Below are 15,240 nucleotides of genomic sequence, written 5' to 3' on the forward strand. Positions count from 1 at the left end.
ATCCCAAGTAATTTTGTAGCAGAAAATACTTATTTTATCTTGTAAGCAACAAGTGCCAGAAAAAGGTTTAGTGTTTAAAGTGGTTAGACGTTTACAGAACAAAAGTTCATGCTTTTGATCTTAAAGAACCAAATGTTGCAATGTGGTTTATTTACTAAAGGCAAATCCACTTTGCACTGCAAGTGCACTTAGAAGTAAAGTCGCTGTAGAACTGAGGGAGACATGCGAGGAAAATAAAAAACAGCATTTTTGCTTGTACACGATTGGATGATAAAATCAGCAGAGCTTCCCCTCCGATCTACAGTGACCGCATTTCCAAGTGCACTTGTAGTGCAGAGTGGATTTGCCTTTAGTAAATCAACCCCATAGTTTCCTTTTAACTTAGCACTGAGCAATGTTGATAAACATTTGTGGATTATTTTTTATTTTTTTGACAGCTGTGAGTGAGCAGAGAACAGCTCTGCATTTGTTACATGAATGAATCACGGAAATGCTGGATTAAGATCGTGAGTAGGGTTGAATCGAGATAGCGATTTTTTTTAACGATTAAGCCTGCAGCTCTAGTATATAGGCAATAGTAATTGTTCTATACTCAAGTTAAAATACAGAATAAATCACAGAGCGTTAAAGGTCTGCCACGTCACGCTGGCGGGTTATTGCTTAAAGTGGATGTGAAGGTAAAAGTTTTTTTTTTTTTTCCTCTTAATGCATTCTCTGCATGAGCCAAGGTTCACACTGGTGGGTTATTGCTTAAAGTGGTTTTGAAGGTAAAAGATTTTTTTTCCTCTTAATGCATTCTCTGCATAAGCCCAGGTTCACAATGGGCTGTGGAAATGAAGCCGTGCGAGTTCAGCTGAACTCGCACAATTTCACTCCCGTATGTCAGTCCCGATTTCAGCTGAGATTTCACAGACATCTGTGTGGGTTTCTTAACAGATCTCAATAAAATTCTCACCCCAAAATTGCAAAAAGTAGTACAGAAATGAAGTTTTTAAAATCGAGGCGGCGTCGCAAATGCAGTGTCGCACCAATAGGACGGTTCCATTTCCAGCATTTTGACATGTGAAATCGCACCAATGTGAACCAGGGTTAAGGTTAAAAAAAAAAATAAAAATAAAAACTTTAATTAGTAGCTCCACTGCAATACTTACTTGAGCCCAATCTCAATCTAATTGATGCATGCTTGTTTTGCTGCAGCGAGGCTGAGCCTATGTGGCTACACCAAAAAATTATATCACTTTGTGTGGATGAACTAAAGGCAGATTCCATCAATGGCTTGTGAGATTTTAGCTTTGCAACAGATAAAGAGAAAAAGGTGTAAAATGTAACGTCTTCAGACAAGAGTGCTGAGGACTGGTAAGCCACACATCTATTTGCTTCCTCTTTTCACACCAAACTTACACCAGGGTTGTAAATTATTACTGCAACTCATTCCCTTTCAGAAATAGGACACATGACCTGAGAGGGTGATCTGGCTACAGTGACAGGTGGCTATTTCTGTCGCCATCACTTATGTATAGAGCTATATACAGACTTACAGACGGGGCTACCTACTGTGCAATGGCGCCACACACAGACATTAAAAAATTACTGCCACGTTAGCCGACTTCCTGGCTGCTTTGCAATCGCTGTGAACCTGAAAACACCCAGCCAAAGAAACAGCGACTGCTTGAAAATTATAGTAAGCATTAAAGACTCTGTTTGAGTATGTCATCATTTTTACACTGTCATTGTAGCTCCACTTGTGTAGAGGCATTTTACTGATTTGTGTTTGTTATATACTGAAATTCATGGAATAAAGTGGCTACCCAAGGGCAGACAGGCTGGGGAGGTAAAAGAGAAGTATGTATTTTTTTGTTTTTTTAACCCATCATACTTACTGTGGGGAGACGACGGTAACGGTTTTAATTAGCAAAGCACGCCTGATTTTGGCAGGCAAGCTAATTGCACACCTGTGGGCTGGCTTCATAATCCTCCCAGGAAGAGATTTCTGGGCTAAGACTTGGAGACAGCTCCGCCCGGCAGACAGGAAGTTTGGCCAAGGAGGTTGAGAGGGTGCCAGTAGGAGACGGCTCCAGGAGAGAGACAAGTGGTCTCGGAGTCCAAGGCTGCAGGTGGTAGCCTGTGCGTGTATGTCTGTAGCACGCAAACGTGGCCCACGACTGAACAGCACAAAGCTGACAGTGGAGACTGCAGGTGGCAGTTTGAACCCTGGGGAAGCTAGGAGAGAGCTTCATCCAAGAATAAAGGTCTGAGGAACAGAACTACGGCCTAGAAATGAGGCCTGATGCAGCTGTGTTGATAGTAGCTAAGCCAGGAGGCTGAATAACCATGAAGTGTGTGTTTATACAATGATGGTGGAACCCCCTGCAAGGGAAGATTACGGTTTGATTTGAACTTTGTTTACGTTGAATAAAAGTGGGCTGCCACGCCCTTAAAATGCATTCTGGACTGACACGTTTCTTCAAAATGCATACACCACTTGAGCTAAATCACTCCAATATCTTACATTACCTAGGTGGATGCAGCATCCCCTGGGTCCTCTACACTGAGAGCCAAGAGATTGAACACCACGATGGCTCGGTTCTCTCAGCTCCCCGAGCAGAGAGCTGCTGTCAATCTCCACTCTGCTCCTCCAGGCTCACTGGATCGCTGAGATGTGGAGGGGCGGGGAGTAGCCATCTCAGTCTCTCAGCGGCTCGCTGAGAGTCTAAGACGGGTGTCAGTCCAGGCACCTGGCGATCCACGGGGTGATGCGGTGTCTGGACTGATTCCAGTGACGTCAGCAGAGAGCGGACTTCAGATCACTCTCTGCTGAAAATGAAAAAGAGAAGCCCAGACAAACGAGCTCAGGCTGGACTTCTTTAAACGGTAACTCCACTTTCGTTCAAAAAAAAAAAAAAATAGCAAATAAAAAACAAAGTAATATAAAAGATACAATTGCAACTCAAGTCAAATTATGATTGAATGTTATTAAAAGTGACCTTTCCTTTTCAATCTGCAGCACTGCTATTTTCTGTAAAATGCAATGCAAGGTGGCTACCTCGAGGTGTTCTGTACACAGAATGTGTTCAGAACACCCCTCAGAAACATCAATTCCTGCTTATGCGATTGGCTGAGTTTCCCAGAAGTCTACACTAAGATACAAGTCAGATTTCAGGCATCCCCTGCAACAAAAGATAGGAGTTTTGTACTCACCGTAAAATACTTTTCTCTGAAGTTCATTGACTGGCACAGCTCCATTATTCTTGACCATAGGTTGTTACGCCACCTTCAGGAGAGGACTAGGCAGAACATGTTACAGATGTACAAAAACAGAACTTTCTAGTTCCGCCCAAGGGGCAGTCCCTTCAGTAACAACCCCCCAGCCTGCTTCCTGCAGCTTCAGTACGTCAAACAGTATATTGTAAACCAAAGCGAGGGGAGGGTGCTGTGTCAGTCAGTAAACTTCAGGGAAAAGGATTTTACGGTGAGTACAAAAATCCTATTTTCTCTTTCGTTCACTGACTGACACAGCTCCATTATTCTTGACCATAGGGACATCCCCAAGCAGTGTCATAAGGAGGGGTGGGAAACAGCATAAGAAAACTTCACCCACAACCATTAGTGCTCCCTAACAGGCAGGCACTTTGATTCCTCCCCTGACCAGAGGCCCTGGGTCGACTGTACTCCCAGTACTCCACCCCAGCCGGTCAGGCTGGCGTCCGTTGTGATCACTGTCCAATGTAGAGGTAGGAACGACTTCCCGGACCAAAGTGCCGGGGATCTCAGCCACCAGGGAGTCCAGCAGTAATCCTAGGTACTCCAAACGCTGAGTCAGTATAAGCACCAACTTTTTTAGGTTCAACAGCCACCTAAAATCTAGCAGGGTTTGCATGGTGATCGCCACATCTTCCTTTAATTTTAAGGTGAAAGATGCTCTCAGGAGGAGATCGTCTAGGTATCCTACAATCGCGATCCTGCGTTGTCGCAACAACACCACAAATTAGAGCCAATACCTTGGTAAAGACTCAAGGTGCTGATGCCAAGTCAAAAGGGAGAGCCACAAACTGGTAGTGGGCATCTCCAACTGCGAATCCAGAAACCTCTGATGCCGGAGGCATATGGGTATGTGCAGGTATGCATCCTGGATGTCCAAAGACGCCAGGGAGTCCCCTTGATGGAGTGCAGCGACTACTGAGCGAACCGATTCCATTCTGAACCTATGTAATTTTACAAAGCAATTGAGGGCTTTTAGGTCCAAGATTGGACGTACCCTTCCTTTTTGGGGACTACAAACAGATTGGAGTAGAACCCCTGGAACCTTTCCAACCCCAGAAAAGGTACTATCACCCCATGAGTTAGCAGGTCCCTTACTACCCCCATGAGGGCCTTCCGGCGAGCCGGGAGTAAGGGTATGCTGGAAGAGAAGAATCTGTTTGGTGGCCAAGAGAGGAACTCTATATTGTAGCCAGAGGCAATCAGTTCGCAGAACCATTGGTTGGACAGCTGAGAGGCCCACTGGGCTGCAAACTCCCAAACCTTCATGCGGTAGCCATTTTGCTCGCAGGCTTGTTAGGCTTGCGGTTCCAGGGACGCTTTTGTCCCTCAGAGGTCGCCCTGTTGGGCTGGGGACTTTTAGCCGAAGCCCTGGGCGGACGAAAATGCCATTTATTTGTGGAAAATGAGGGCCCTTGCCTACGGCGTGGCTCCTTAGTCTTCCTGGTCTGTGGGAGTGAGGTATTCTTTCCACCTGTGGCATGATGTCATCCAAAGAGCCACTCACCAAGGAAGGGTAGATCCGTCAGGGCTTTTTTAGATGCCTGGTCTGTAGACCAGCATTTTAGCCAAATCAGGCGCCTCAGCACCACTGCTGACACTGAAGCTCTGGATAACAGAGGGAGGGTATCCAGGGCCGCGTCACAAACGTACTTAAGTCCTTACACTAACTGGTCTGCTAGTTCCACGCAGACAGGAGAAGCCTGTTGCTCCCCCAATTCACCGTGCAAAAGTTTTGCCCACTCAATAAGTGCCTGTGGCACAAGTACAGATGCCAGTACTGGTTGCATTACTTGTTTACAACCTTAAATAAGGAACAAGCCACTGCCTCGGCCTTCCTGTCCATGGGGTCCTTAAAACGCAGGAGTCCCCTCTACCGGGATCGTGGTTACTTTATTTAATCTGGATACCGGGGGGTCCACGACCGGAGGAGCCGACCATTTCTTAAGAAGGCTCTCCTCAAATACTTTTTGGGACCGAAAAGGTCCGTTGCGGTCTACCCCATTCCTTGTATATGAACTTATCTTACGGGATCCAAAAGGGACCGCTACATCAGCAGAGGGATCTGCTGTATCCTGAATCTTCAGGGTATCACGCACAGCTGTGATAAGTGCTCCAATTAGCGCTTTGTCTCGCGGGGACCCGTATGGGGAATCATCCTCACTGTCCGATCGGCCCTGGTCAGTGTCATCTGAAACGACAGAGCAGGCCAGGAGAGCTGTACTTACCATCCGGGCAAGCTGGGGACATTCCACCACAGACCCACTCCCAAAGAGTCATATGTGTGCCCCAGAGCGTTGTGCTCACCGGCCGCCCCTGGAGCCTGAGGGGCATGTCGTAGCCGACCCAGCACGTAGCTATGGTCTGCACACGATCGATGGCCAGGCTGGGGAGACTACAAGGATAAGGGTATCCAGCCTGTCACCCTGCTGGCTGTTGATAGTAGATCACAGGATCTTAATCTTATGCAATCGGCAAACTTCTGCAAAAAAAAATCCCAGGACCGATGGTCCCGCAGGGTTCCTAGTTCCATCTTCTTCACTAGGCAGAAAAACACTGAAGCTGCAGGAAGCAGGCTGGGGGGTTGTTACTGAAGGGACTGCCCCTTGGGTGGAACTAGAAAGTTCTGTATTTGTACATGTGTAACATGTTCTGCCTAGTCCTCTCCTGAAGGTGGCCTAACAACCTATGGCCAAGAATAACTGAGCTATGTCAGTAAGTGAACGAAAGAGAAATGTCATTTTTGGCAACATACCCCCAACAGGAAATCATGTTGCAAGTTTCTTCATTAGAGACCAGCAAGTGCAGCAGCTGATTGATGATTATAAAGCAACTCCCATACAGATTCATTCTACACATGGACACAGACAAACACACAGGGATTTCTTAAGAACAAAAAAAAAGTAGAAATCTGCTACAAAGTTTGTTAAAATCCTTGTAATGTACATACAGTAGATTACCCAGAGGGGAAACTAAAAGAAAAAACAAAAAAAAAAAACAAAAAAAAAAAAAAAAAAAAACCACCCTCAAAAGATGTAATAATTTTTTTATCTCCTCTTCCCATCATGGTTTTTACCTTTTACCTTTACGAAGCAATTTACTACACTATAAGGGCTCTCCCACCTCTCTTTTCTTTTCCTGGTAGACACCCTGAGCTACACCAGAGATCCCTGACCAGCTCTCCAGGACTGAACCCTTCAGGCTACAGCTGGCCACTGCTGTGGGACCATAATAAAAGGGCCCGGGACCAATGGTCAGGGGGGCCCTTTGTGGTTTCTTGCACTGGGGCCCTGAAGGTTCTAGTGAAGCCTCTACAAGAAGGGGCTCCTTAGATTCTTACTTACAATTGCCAAGTCGTTAATTGCCAGACATTGGAGGTCAATCACTGCCCCTTTAATCTGTGAATGGATAACTGAGATGCATTCCCTCAAATGGATGTAAGAACCATCTGCAAATCTATATGATAGATCAGCATTTCTCAACTCCAGTCCTCAAGGCGCCCCAACAGGTCATGTTTGCAGGATTTCCCTCAGATGAAATGGCTGTAGTAATTACTAACACAGTGAAACTGATCAAATCACCTGTGCAATATAATGCAAATCCTGAAAATGTGACCTGTTGGGGCGCCTTGAGGACTGGAGTTGAGAAACACTGAGATAGATGACAGTGTATGTTAAACCATTTATTTTTGCTAGGTTGGGAACTACTCCAAAAAAATAAAATAAAATAAAAAAGCTTCTAATCTTGCCTGGAGTTTGTTTTTTAACTTCTTTTGCATACAAATAAGCTTTTACTGCAGGACAAGTAAAATTACACCATGTAATCATAAATAAACATAATCTGCATATTTGACCTACCATATCAGCTGGTCATTGTACAAGAATGCCGTGTACTTCACAAGACTGAGACTTTCTTCCACCCTGTTAATGAATGACTGGATTTTCAGGTAAGTCATCTTGTCTAACGGAAAAAAACTGATGCCACTAAACACATCGAGCAGATCACAAGACTGCATGTGTAATGTCTGTAAATACTGTGGGATGAAGAACACAAATCAAAGTCACTCACGTTGTCCAACAGGTTCTTCAGGTTATCATTTAAAATTTTTTGTCCATTTACGTGTACATAACCTTTCTGTACTCAGGTCTCCTAAGTGATCTACATTCTTCTTCAAAAACCTTTACTATAGAAACCTTTACTTCTTCACTGTCTCCATCCCACCTTCTTCTTCTGAATGAATGAATGAATGAATGAATGAAATACTTGTATAGCGCACAATGAGAACTGAATCGCCTCTAGGCATCCTCTGCTCTGGTCCCTGCCTGCTATAACTGCTGTCCCCTTTTAAGATCCAGAGGTAGTTGGATACCTATATAAACACTTTAATACGTTTTTCTCTGCACATATTAAGCTAAGCTACAGGGTCACTTTGAGAGACTTGGGTGTACTTTTATGAAACTGAGACCAGCTGCGATCCCAAATCTCACAGCTGATCACAGGTCATTACCAGTTTATGAAACTGAGGTAATCAGCGGAGAACATGTTCTCCACCGATTATCTCAGCACAGTGAGAATCTGTAACTGACTGTCACAGAAACGGCCAGTGTATGAAGGTGCGATCTCGGCACCCCACTGGCGATCTGTGACAGAATTCTCACTTTCTGATTCACCATCTCAGAGAATCAGAGAGAGAAGCCTGAAGCTGGCTGAGTATTCTGGAGAAAGCAGGAAGTGTTTTGATTTCCTTCTTTCACACACGAGCAGCCATATAGTGAGAGCACATCTTCCCCAGCATTACACACCCCAAAACGAGCAGGTTAGCAATATAAAAGTGTAATAATATATATATATATATATATATATATATATATATATATATATATATATATATATATATATATATATATATATATATATATATAATAGATAGATAGATAGATAGATAGATAGATAGATATTATTCTAAATATATTAAATATTTAATTTATTAATAAAAATATTTATACTTGTATACTTTATTACAATTATTTTTTAATGATTATAAATGTATTTTACATTTATATGAATGGTGTATAGCTGCATTACATATGTGAATTACATTAATTTACTATACACCATTCACATTTAAATAGGCACATGTATGATCTTTAAATATTGTTTTTATCAATGTTTTTTAATAATTAGGTTAATGTATATTGTGTAGGAGGAATTTAACTTTATTATTTTATTAATATGTTGGGGAATAATGTGTGGTGATTAGTGTTCAACTTTTGTATTTTAAATCTCCTCAGACTGTAATCCCGCTACATCACGCGAGATTACAGTGAGAGGAGCCGTTCTCAGAAGTTCCCGGCTTTTGTAGATCGCTTGATCGCTTCGCAACTCAACATGAGAAGCGATCTACAGACCATCATAAACAGGCACTCAGAAGAGAGCGATCTCCTCTAAGAATGCCTGAGAACTGAATTGCGGTATTTTACCGCAGTTTCATAAAAGGACACCTTAAAGCCAAAAGGGGAAGCTCCAATTGTTTGCCTCCTTCTTGGCACCTTTCAGATGGGGGGGGAGCAGGTACCAGATCTCACTTCCAGTTGACTTCAAAGCAGCAAACTCCTCCTTCCCCCTGCTGCCGGGCCATTCACAAAGCGCAGCACACTTTGCACAAGCACAGTAGGGAACCGGCTGTGAAGCCACAAAGCTTCACTGACAGTTTCCCGTAGCCAAGATGGCGGTGCCAGCACCTGAGAGCCAATTGAAAATCGGCTCGGGTGAAGACATCGCTGGATTCCTGGTCAGGTAAGTGTCTCAATATTAAAAGCTTAGCATCTACAGTATTTGTAGCTGGTGACTTATTTTTTTCTGAAGGAACCTGGAGCGCCTCTTTCAGAGGGTTTACTTACCTTCCACTCACTCCACCACTGCACTGATCCACTACACAAACAGGGAAACAGAACCTGTTACTTCCAGATATGGGGGAACAAGAGACACAGCCCCTGCCTCCCACTGTGTGGTGCTTGGTACCCGAGAGGCCAATCACAAGACTCAATTGCTGTCATGTCAGTGCATGCAAAGCCTATGGAAGATTTGATGAGGTCAAAACTGAGCTAGAATTTCTCAGCCCTCCATAATCAAATCAGTGTGGCGGGATTTCAAAAATGAAAGTGTAAACATTAAGCTTCCCTATAGTAGAATGAACCCATTATTTTGCCATATATCCGCCAGGTATAGGTTCACATTAAGCCATTACAACTCAAAAAAAATCACTACTTGAATTAGTGACAGAAACAAAATATTTACCCGATGAAAGAATTTCTCTAGTCTGTCTTTTAACAATATTACTCCACCAGTTTCCATAGACTTGATAAATGTTCCATTAAATAGCTGTACAGGGAAAGAAAATAAAATGTACATGTTAATTTAATTGTGAGCACCAAATAAAAAAATTTAAAATAAAATATATAAATTGTTTGCTAAATAATTTAAAAAGGCACGTGTACCAAATATGAGGTGTGACAATGTAATTCCTGAAATGGACTGTGAAGAAGTAAAAAAAAAAAAAAGTTTGTGCAGAGCATTGTCGTAGTGGAGAATATTGGTCAGGCCACAGTTTTGGTCTTTTCCTCTGAAAAGATTACCATAACCTTTTCAGAGAATTTCCAAGTAACAATGTTGGTTGACCTTTGTACCATTTTGTAGTGACATATCCTCTTGTGATAAAAACAACAAAAAGAAAAAAAAAAGAAACAAAAACAAAAAAAAGCACACTGGCATGAGCGTATGAGGGTTTGCACTCAGTCCACATTTGCATCCTTTGCGTTTTTGGCTGCCCATGTCTTGCGTCATCATAGACATCTTCCTGCCTCTCCTTAAACTGCCTATGTCAGTCATTGAAAAACGCTATTTCTTCATGGAATGTTCTCCATAAGCCTGTTCTAACAGAGCTAAAGTTTCACTCACACTTTTGCCAATTCATACACAAAATTTGATGTTAATCCACTGCTCCAAATTCCTGTCACTCATTTTCTGACAACTGTGCAATGTATACACATGTTATTTCTTCTACTATTCCATAAAGACTAAGTCAACTGGTCTATGACTGTGTGACTCACCACCATAGGTGCTATGCTGCGATCTTTTCAGGAATTAAATTGTCAAATCTCGTATATTATGAAATGCAACACTTTCGTTTTTATTCACAGACTGTAGCCTCCATCTAGCAGCTGTAAAACTGTTCATTTTAAAAGTATACTTAAAGCGTTTATTACCCCACCATTTCAAATTCCTGATGTGGCTGACATATCATGTACTTGTATGAGAAAGTATCCTGTTGTGTTTGTATTGCTTCCAGTGTGTGAAATCCATGGGTGTTCCTTCTAGTCCCTCTGCTTTCCTATTGAAAACTGACCACACTAGGCAGGAGCGTAAGCGTGGTCAGTTCTCTAGCTCTGCCGGGAACTCAGGCTGCTCTCCTCCAATAATCAGACTCATCTTGACACACCTCCCCTGCACAGCCTTTCACTGGGAAGTACAGTGTACTGTTGCTTCTCCTCCCCCAGCTCTTATGCAGCTGAGAACAGAGGGAATGTGATCACAAAAAAAAAAAAAAAAAAAAAGTGTATTTATGATTTTTTTTTTTAAATATCTATATACAAATGTTGGACTTTCCTTGTAATTTTGGACTGAATGGGTTGTTTTACCAGGGGATTGTTTACAATCGATTACCAGCAACAACTGGTATTAACCACTTGCCGCCCACCCACCGTCAAAGGACGGAGGAATGGTGCGGCTCTCATTCTGGGTGGATGTCATAGGACGGTGCGCCCGCGCTGTTCCTGGTGCGGCTCTTTGACCATGTGATCGGCAGTGTCCAATCACAGCCGGTCACATGTAAATACAGGAAGTGCCGGTAAACAGCTCTCATCGTCTCACACTGACAGAGCGTGTGGCAAGGAGAGACAATCAGCGGCATATCCTCGCAGGGGACATCTAAATATGTAAATCAGGGTACTGATCATCAGTGTCCCAATTACAAAAAAAAAAAATGCAGCGATCAAATACCACCAAAAGAAAGCTCTATTTCTGGGAACAAAATTATAAAAAATGTGTTTGGGTACAGTGTTGCATGACTGCGCAATTGTCATTCAAAGTGTGACAGCACTGAAAGATGAAAAATGGCTTGGGCAAGAAGAGGTCCTGTATTGAGGTGGTTAAGCAGGGCAGCCTGGTGTGCCAAAGGACACAAAGCAACTAGGCTCTGTCACCTAAGTTTGTATGGTGAAATAGACCAATAGCCCATCATTACATATGATTGATAAAACTGAAACAGGAAACAGGAAGACATCTAAACAGCAACACATTATCATGAGCTTTACAATTACAAATCTGTCTTGACATCTAATGGTCCTTATTTGATAAAAGACACTTTCCAGGAGGCTTTATATTTAGAGTCCTATAGAGCTTTTCCAGCTTTCATCTGAGCCCTGATGAAGAGGGCCCCCGAAACGTGTTTAATATCTTATCTCTTCCTGTTGTCTCAATTTTGTCTGCAATAAATGACGACAGACTTTTAGATGACTGGCTGGTGCTCTTTTATTCATTCCCCTTGGAAGTTTCAGTTATGCCCTGCACACACGGTCAGACATTCGGACCACCGAAACTGGTGTTGCATACACACGGTCAGACAAAGTTGTTGGAAAATCCAATCGTTCGGAACATGGTGACGTTCGTTGCATATGATAAGACTACGTAGAGCAGGGATATGCAATTAGTGGACTTCCAGCTGTTGCAGAACTACAATTCCCACGAGGCATATCAAGACTCTGACAGCCACAAGTATGACACCCAGAGGCAGAAGCATGATGGGACTTGTAGTTTTGCAACAGCTGGAGGTCCGTTAATTGCATATCCCTGACGTAGAGGCTAGTAGCCAATAGCTTTGGTCTCGTAATTTGATCTGAGCATGCGTGGCACTTTGTCCATCGGAATTCTCTACAAACGATCGGAAAAAGTCAGATCGGATTTTTTTGTCGGAAAATTTTAGATCCTGCTCTCAAATTTTTTCCGTCTGAATTTCTGACGGAAAAAGTCCGATAGAGCCCACACACGTTTGGATTTTCAGCCAATATAATCCGATTGGACCTTTTCCGTCAGAATGTCCAACCATGTGTACAGGGCATAAGGGCCGCTTTTTTTAGGGTGGCGGAGAAGGGGTTTGGGTGGATCCACTTTGTGTTGTGGTAGAGTTGCCTCGGTTCAGCTATTAAGTTCAACCAATGTTCCCTAACTGAGAATAAAAGAAGAAGCAGCACGTCCAGCGCCTCATATCCACCTTTTTTTGGGATAGCCGCCCAAGTTCCTATGTCTGACCAGGAGTTTATAGGACATTGATGGGTCCTCCAAGACCTTTTATACATGTCATCTATTTGGAAACTCTCCTAAAAACGATTTGATCCCAGCCAAGGGAAGTGTTACATGTATAGATATATAATCATGAAGAAACTCGTCTGGTCATTATTTGACCTTGTTTACCAAGAGCATAATGAAAAAGTGTTAAGTTCTCATACCTTATACATTTTGTAGCATTGCTGAAGCACTGAGGAATACACTTTATCCTGTAAGTGAACAAAATTATAAAATAATAAATCTTATTGGGAAGATTACAAGGCAGCTTTTCAGAAAAGAAACATGTAGGCTGCCATTGATAATCTCCTCTAGTTACCTGGCTTGTATGAAAAGTTTTAAAGTCAGAGACAGCCAAGCAACTAGGATTTTCAGCAGACCAATGATGGCAGCCTCCATTTTTTCTCATAACAGGTATACTTTGGTTCATAATTTAAAAGCATACAGAAGAACACACAATGTATATATATACAATTTTATTGATAAGATTATTATAATTTTAATAACTTTCATAAAAATAAAAAAATTCATACTTCAACACATTAGAAAGGTTTAAATTTGTGTTGCTCTACAAGTCAGATTTGGCATAGATGAATAATGTGTCTGTTCAGATAAAAAATAAAAAATAGCCCCGAGTTGTGCCTGTGCACACCTCTTCCCTACATTGCATTGCCTGGTAACATAGCTTACACATGGCAAAGCACTGAAGGTCTGCATTATTTCATGAAAGCCAAACTTTTTTTCCCCCCCAGTTTTACACAAACGAACATACACCATAGCCATACACCGATCAGCCATATCATTATGACCACCCACCATAAACCACCGAGGCATGGACTCCACTTGACTCCTGGCATCAATCCGCTAGTAGCAGCTACTTTAAGTCCTGTAAGTTGCCAGGTGGGTCCTCCACGAATCAGACTTGTTTTTCCAGCACTTCCCACAGATGCTTGATTGGACTGAGATCTAGAGAATTTGAAGGCCAAGTCAACACCTCACCCAGTCATCTAGACATTACAATTTGGCCCTTGTCAAAGTGCCTCAGAACCTTACACTTGCACATTTTATCTACTTTTAACACATTAATCTCAGGGACAACATGTTCACTTGCTACCTAATATATCCCAAACACTTCCAGGTGCCATGGTAGCAAGATAATCAATGTTATTCCCTTTACTTGTCAGCGATCATAAGGTTATGGTTGATCGGTGTATATATACACACATTCATACACACACACACACACACACACAAAACACACACACACACACACACACACCAGGTTTACTGGCAAATGGACACCATCAAATGTGCCTTTCCCAGGGTGTAGTTTCCCTGAATTATGATGTACAGATAATGTGATTATTTCACATATGGTGCCGATGGAAAGCTTTTCTACGTAGTAAAATAATACCAACTGAAATTCTGAGTGTACATATGCATCATGCAGTTAAAGCAGGAGTCCGCGTTTAAAAGCCAGCAGCTACAAATACTGCAGCCGCTGACTTTTAAAATAGTGACACTTACCCGCCCAGCGCGCCCGCGATGTCGGCACCCGAAGCCGATCTCTCGATCGTCTCTCGGGTGCTGCCGCCGTCATCTTGGGTATGGGAATCAGGAAGTGGAGCCTTTCGGCTTCATTTCCCGGTTCCCTACTGTGCATGCGCGAGTCGCGCTGCGCAATAAGGATAGTCTCTGGGATCCGTGTGTTTCCCAGCAGGCAGCGGGGGACTTTCGGAAAGGGGCGTAGATTCTGCGGAAAGGGGCGTGCAGAATCTTCTGCAGAATCTTCTGCAGAATCTACGCCGGAAGTGGTTGCAGATACCTGTACTGTACAGGTACCTGCATCCCCCTCCCCCTGAAAGGTGCCAATTGTGGCGCCGGAGAGGGGGAGGGTTCCAATGAGCGGAAGGTCAACTTTAGGGTGGACCTCCGCTTTAAATACCACCATAATATCTTTTGTTCTATCTTGAAGGAAAGTTAACTATTTGCAATTCATAGTTAGGGCCCTTTCAAACGAGCTCTCCGTTTGTCAGTTTTTCCTCCATCCATTAACGGATAAAAAAAACGAACATACATGTATCTCTATGGGATAGTTAACATTAGCGGATGATCATCCGCTGACATCAGTCTCCGCTAAGCTAAGTTTTTTTTAAGATGGATGAAAACCCTATCTTTATTCCATTAAAAAAACGCAATGGACGAAAAATGGATGTTAGCGGACGATCTGCTTTCATCTGATTCGCTGACATCTGTTTTAACCCCCCTGACAGCTGATGACTCACAGTTGTTAAGGATGCAGTGGCTGGCTTCGCACCCCCCCTTAGCAACCAGCTATAAACAGTGTGTTTAATGGGGGGGGGGGGGAGGGTTTAAAAATGGATGTCAGTGGATCACATGTAAGCGGATTGTCCACTGACATCCGATTTTAAACCCCCCCCCATTCAACACACTGTATATAGCTGTTGTGGTGGCCGTCGCGTCCTTAACGAGGAGTCATCCAGCTGAATTTAAAAGGCGAAATAAACATAGGGTTTAGTATGAACCCCCCCCCCCCCCCCCCCCCCCAACCAATGGCAAAAA

The 15,240-nt window shown here is 43.1% G+C and overlaps 1 protein-coding gene across 2 annotated transcripts in view; it reads right to left on the reverse strand.

Moving 5' to 3' along the window:
* The window catches only part of CCZ1 (CCZ1 vacuolar protein trafficking and biogenesis associated), a 76,585-nt gene that overhangs the window by 45,277 nt on the left and 16,068 nt on the right, over window positions 1-15,240 (reverse strand). For both annotated transcript variants that reach the window (XM_077449033.1, XM_077449034.1), the window contains 3 exons: window positions 12,822-12,869; window positions 9,556-9,639; window positions 7,116-7,291 (listed from right to left, as the gene is read on the reverse strand). In XM_077449033.1, the coding sequence (XP_077305159.1) occupies window positions 7,116-7,291; window positions 9,556-9,639; window positions 12,822-12,869 (308 nt within the window). The remainder of the gene's footprint in view (window positions 1-7,115; window positions 7,292-9,555; window positions 9,640-12,821; window positions 12,870-15,240) is intronic.

This window comes from Lithobates pipiens, unplaced genomic scaffold (assembly GCF_037356315.1).
Source record: "Lithobates pipiens isolate NorthernLeopardFrog02 unplaced genomic scaffold, aLitPip1_a1.2 Scaffold_22, whole genome shotgun sequence".
Lineage (NCBI taxonomy): Eukaryota > Metazoa > Chordata > Amphibia > Anura > Ranidae > Lithobates > Lithobates pipiens.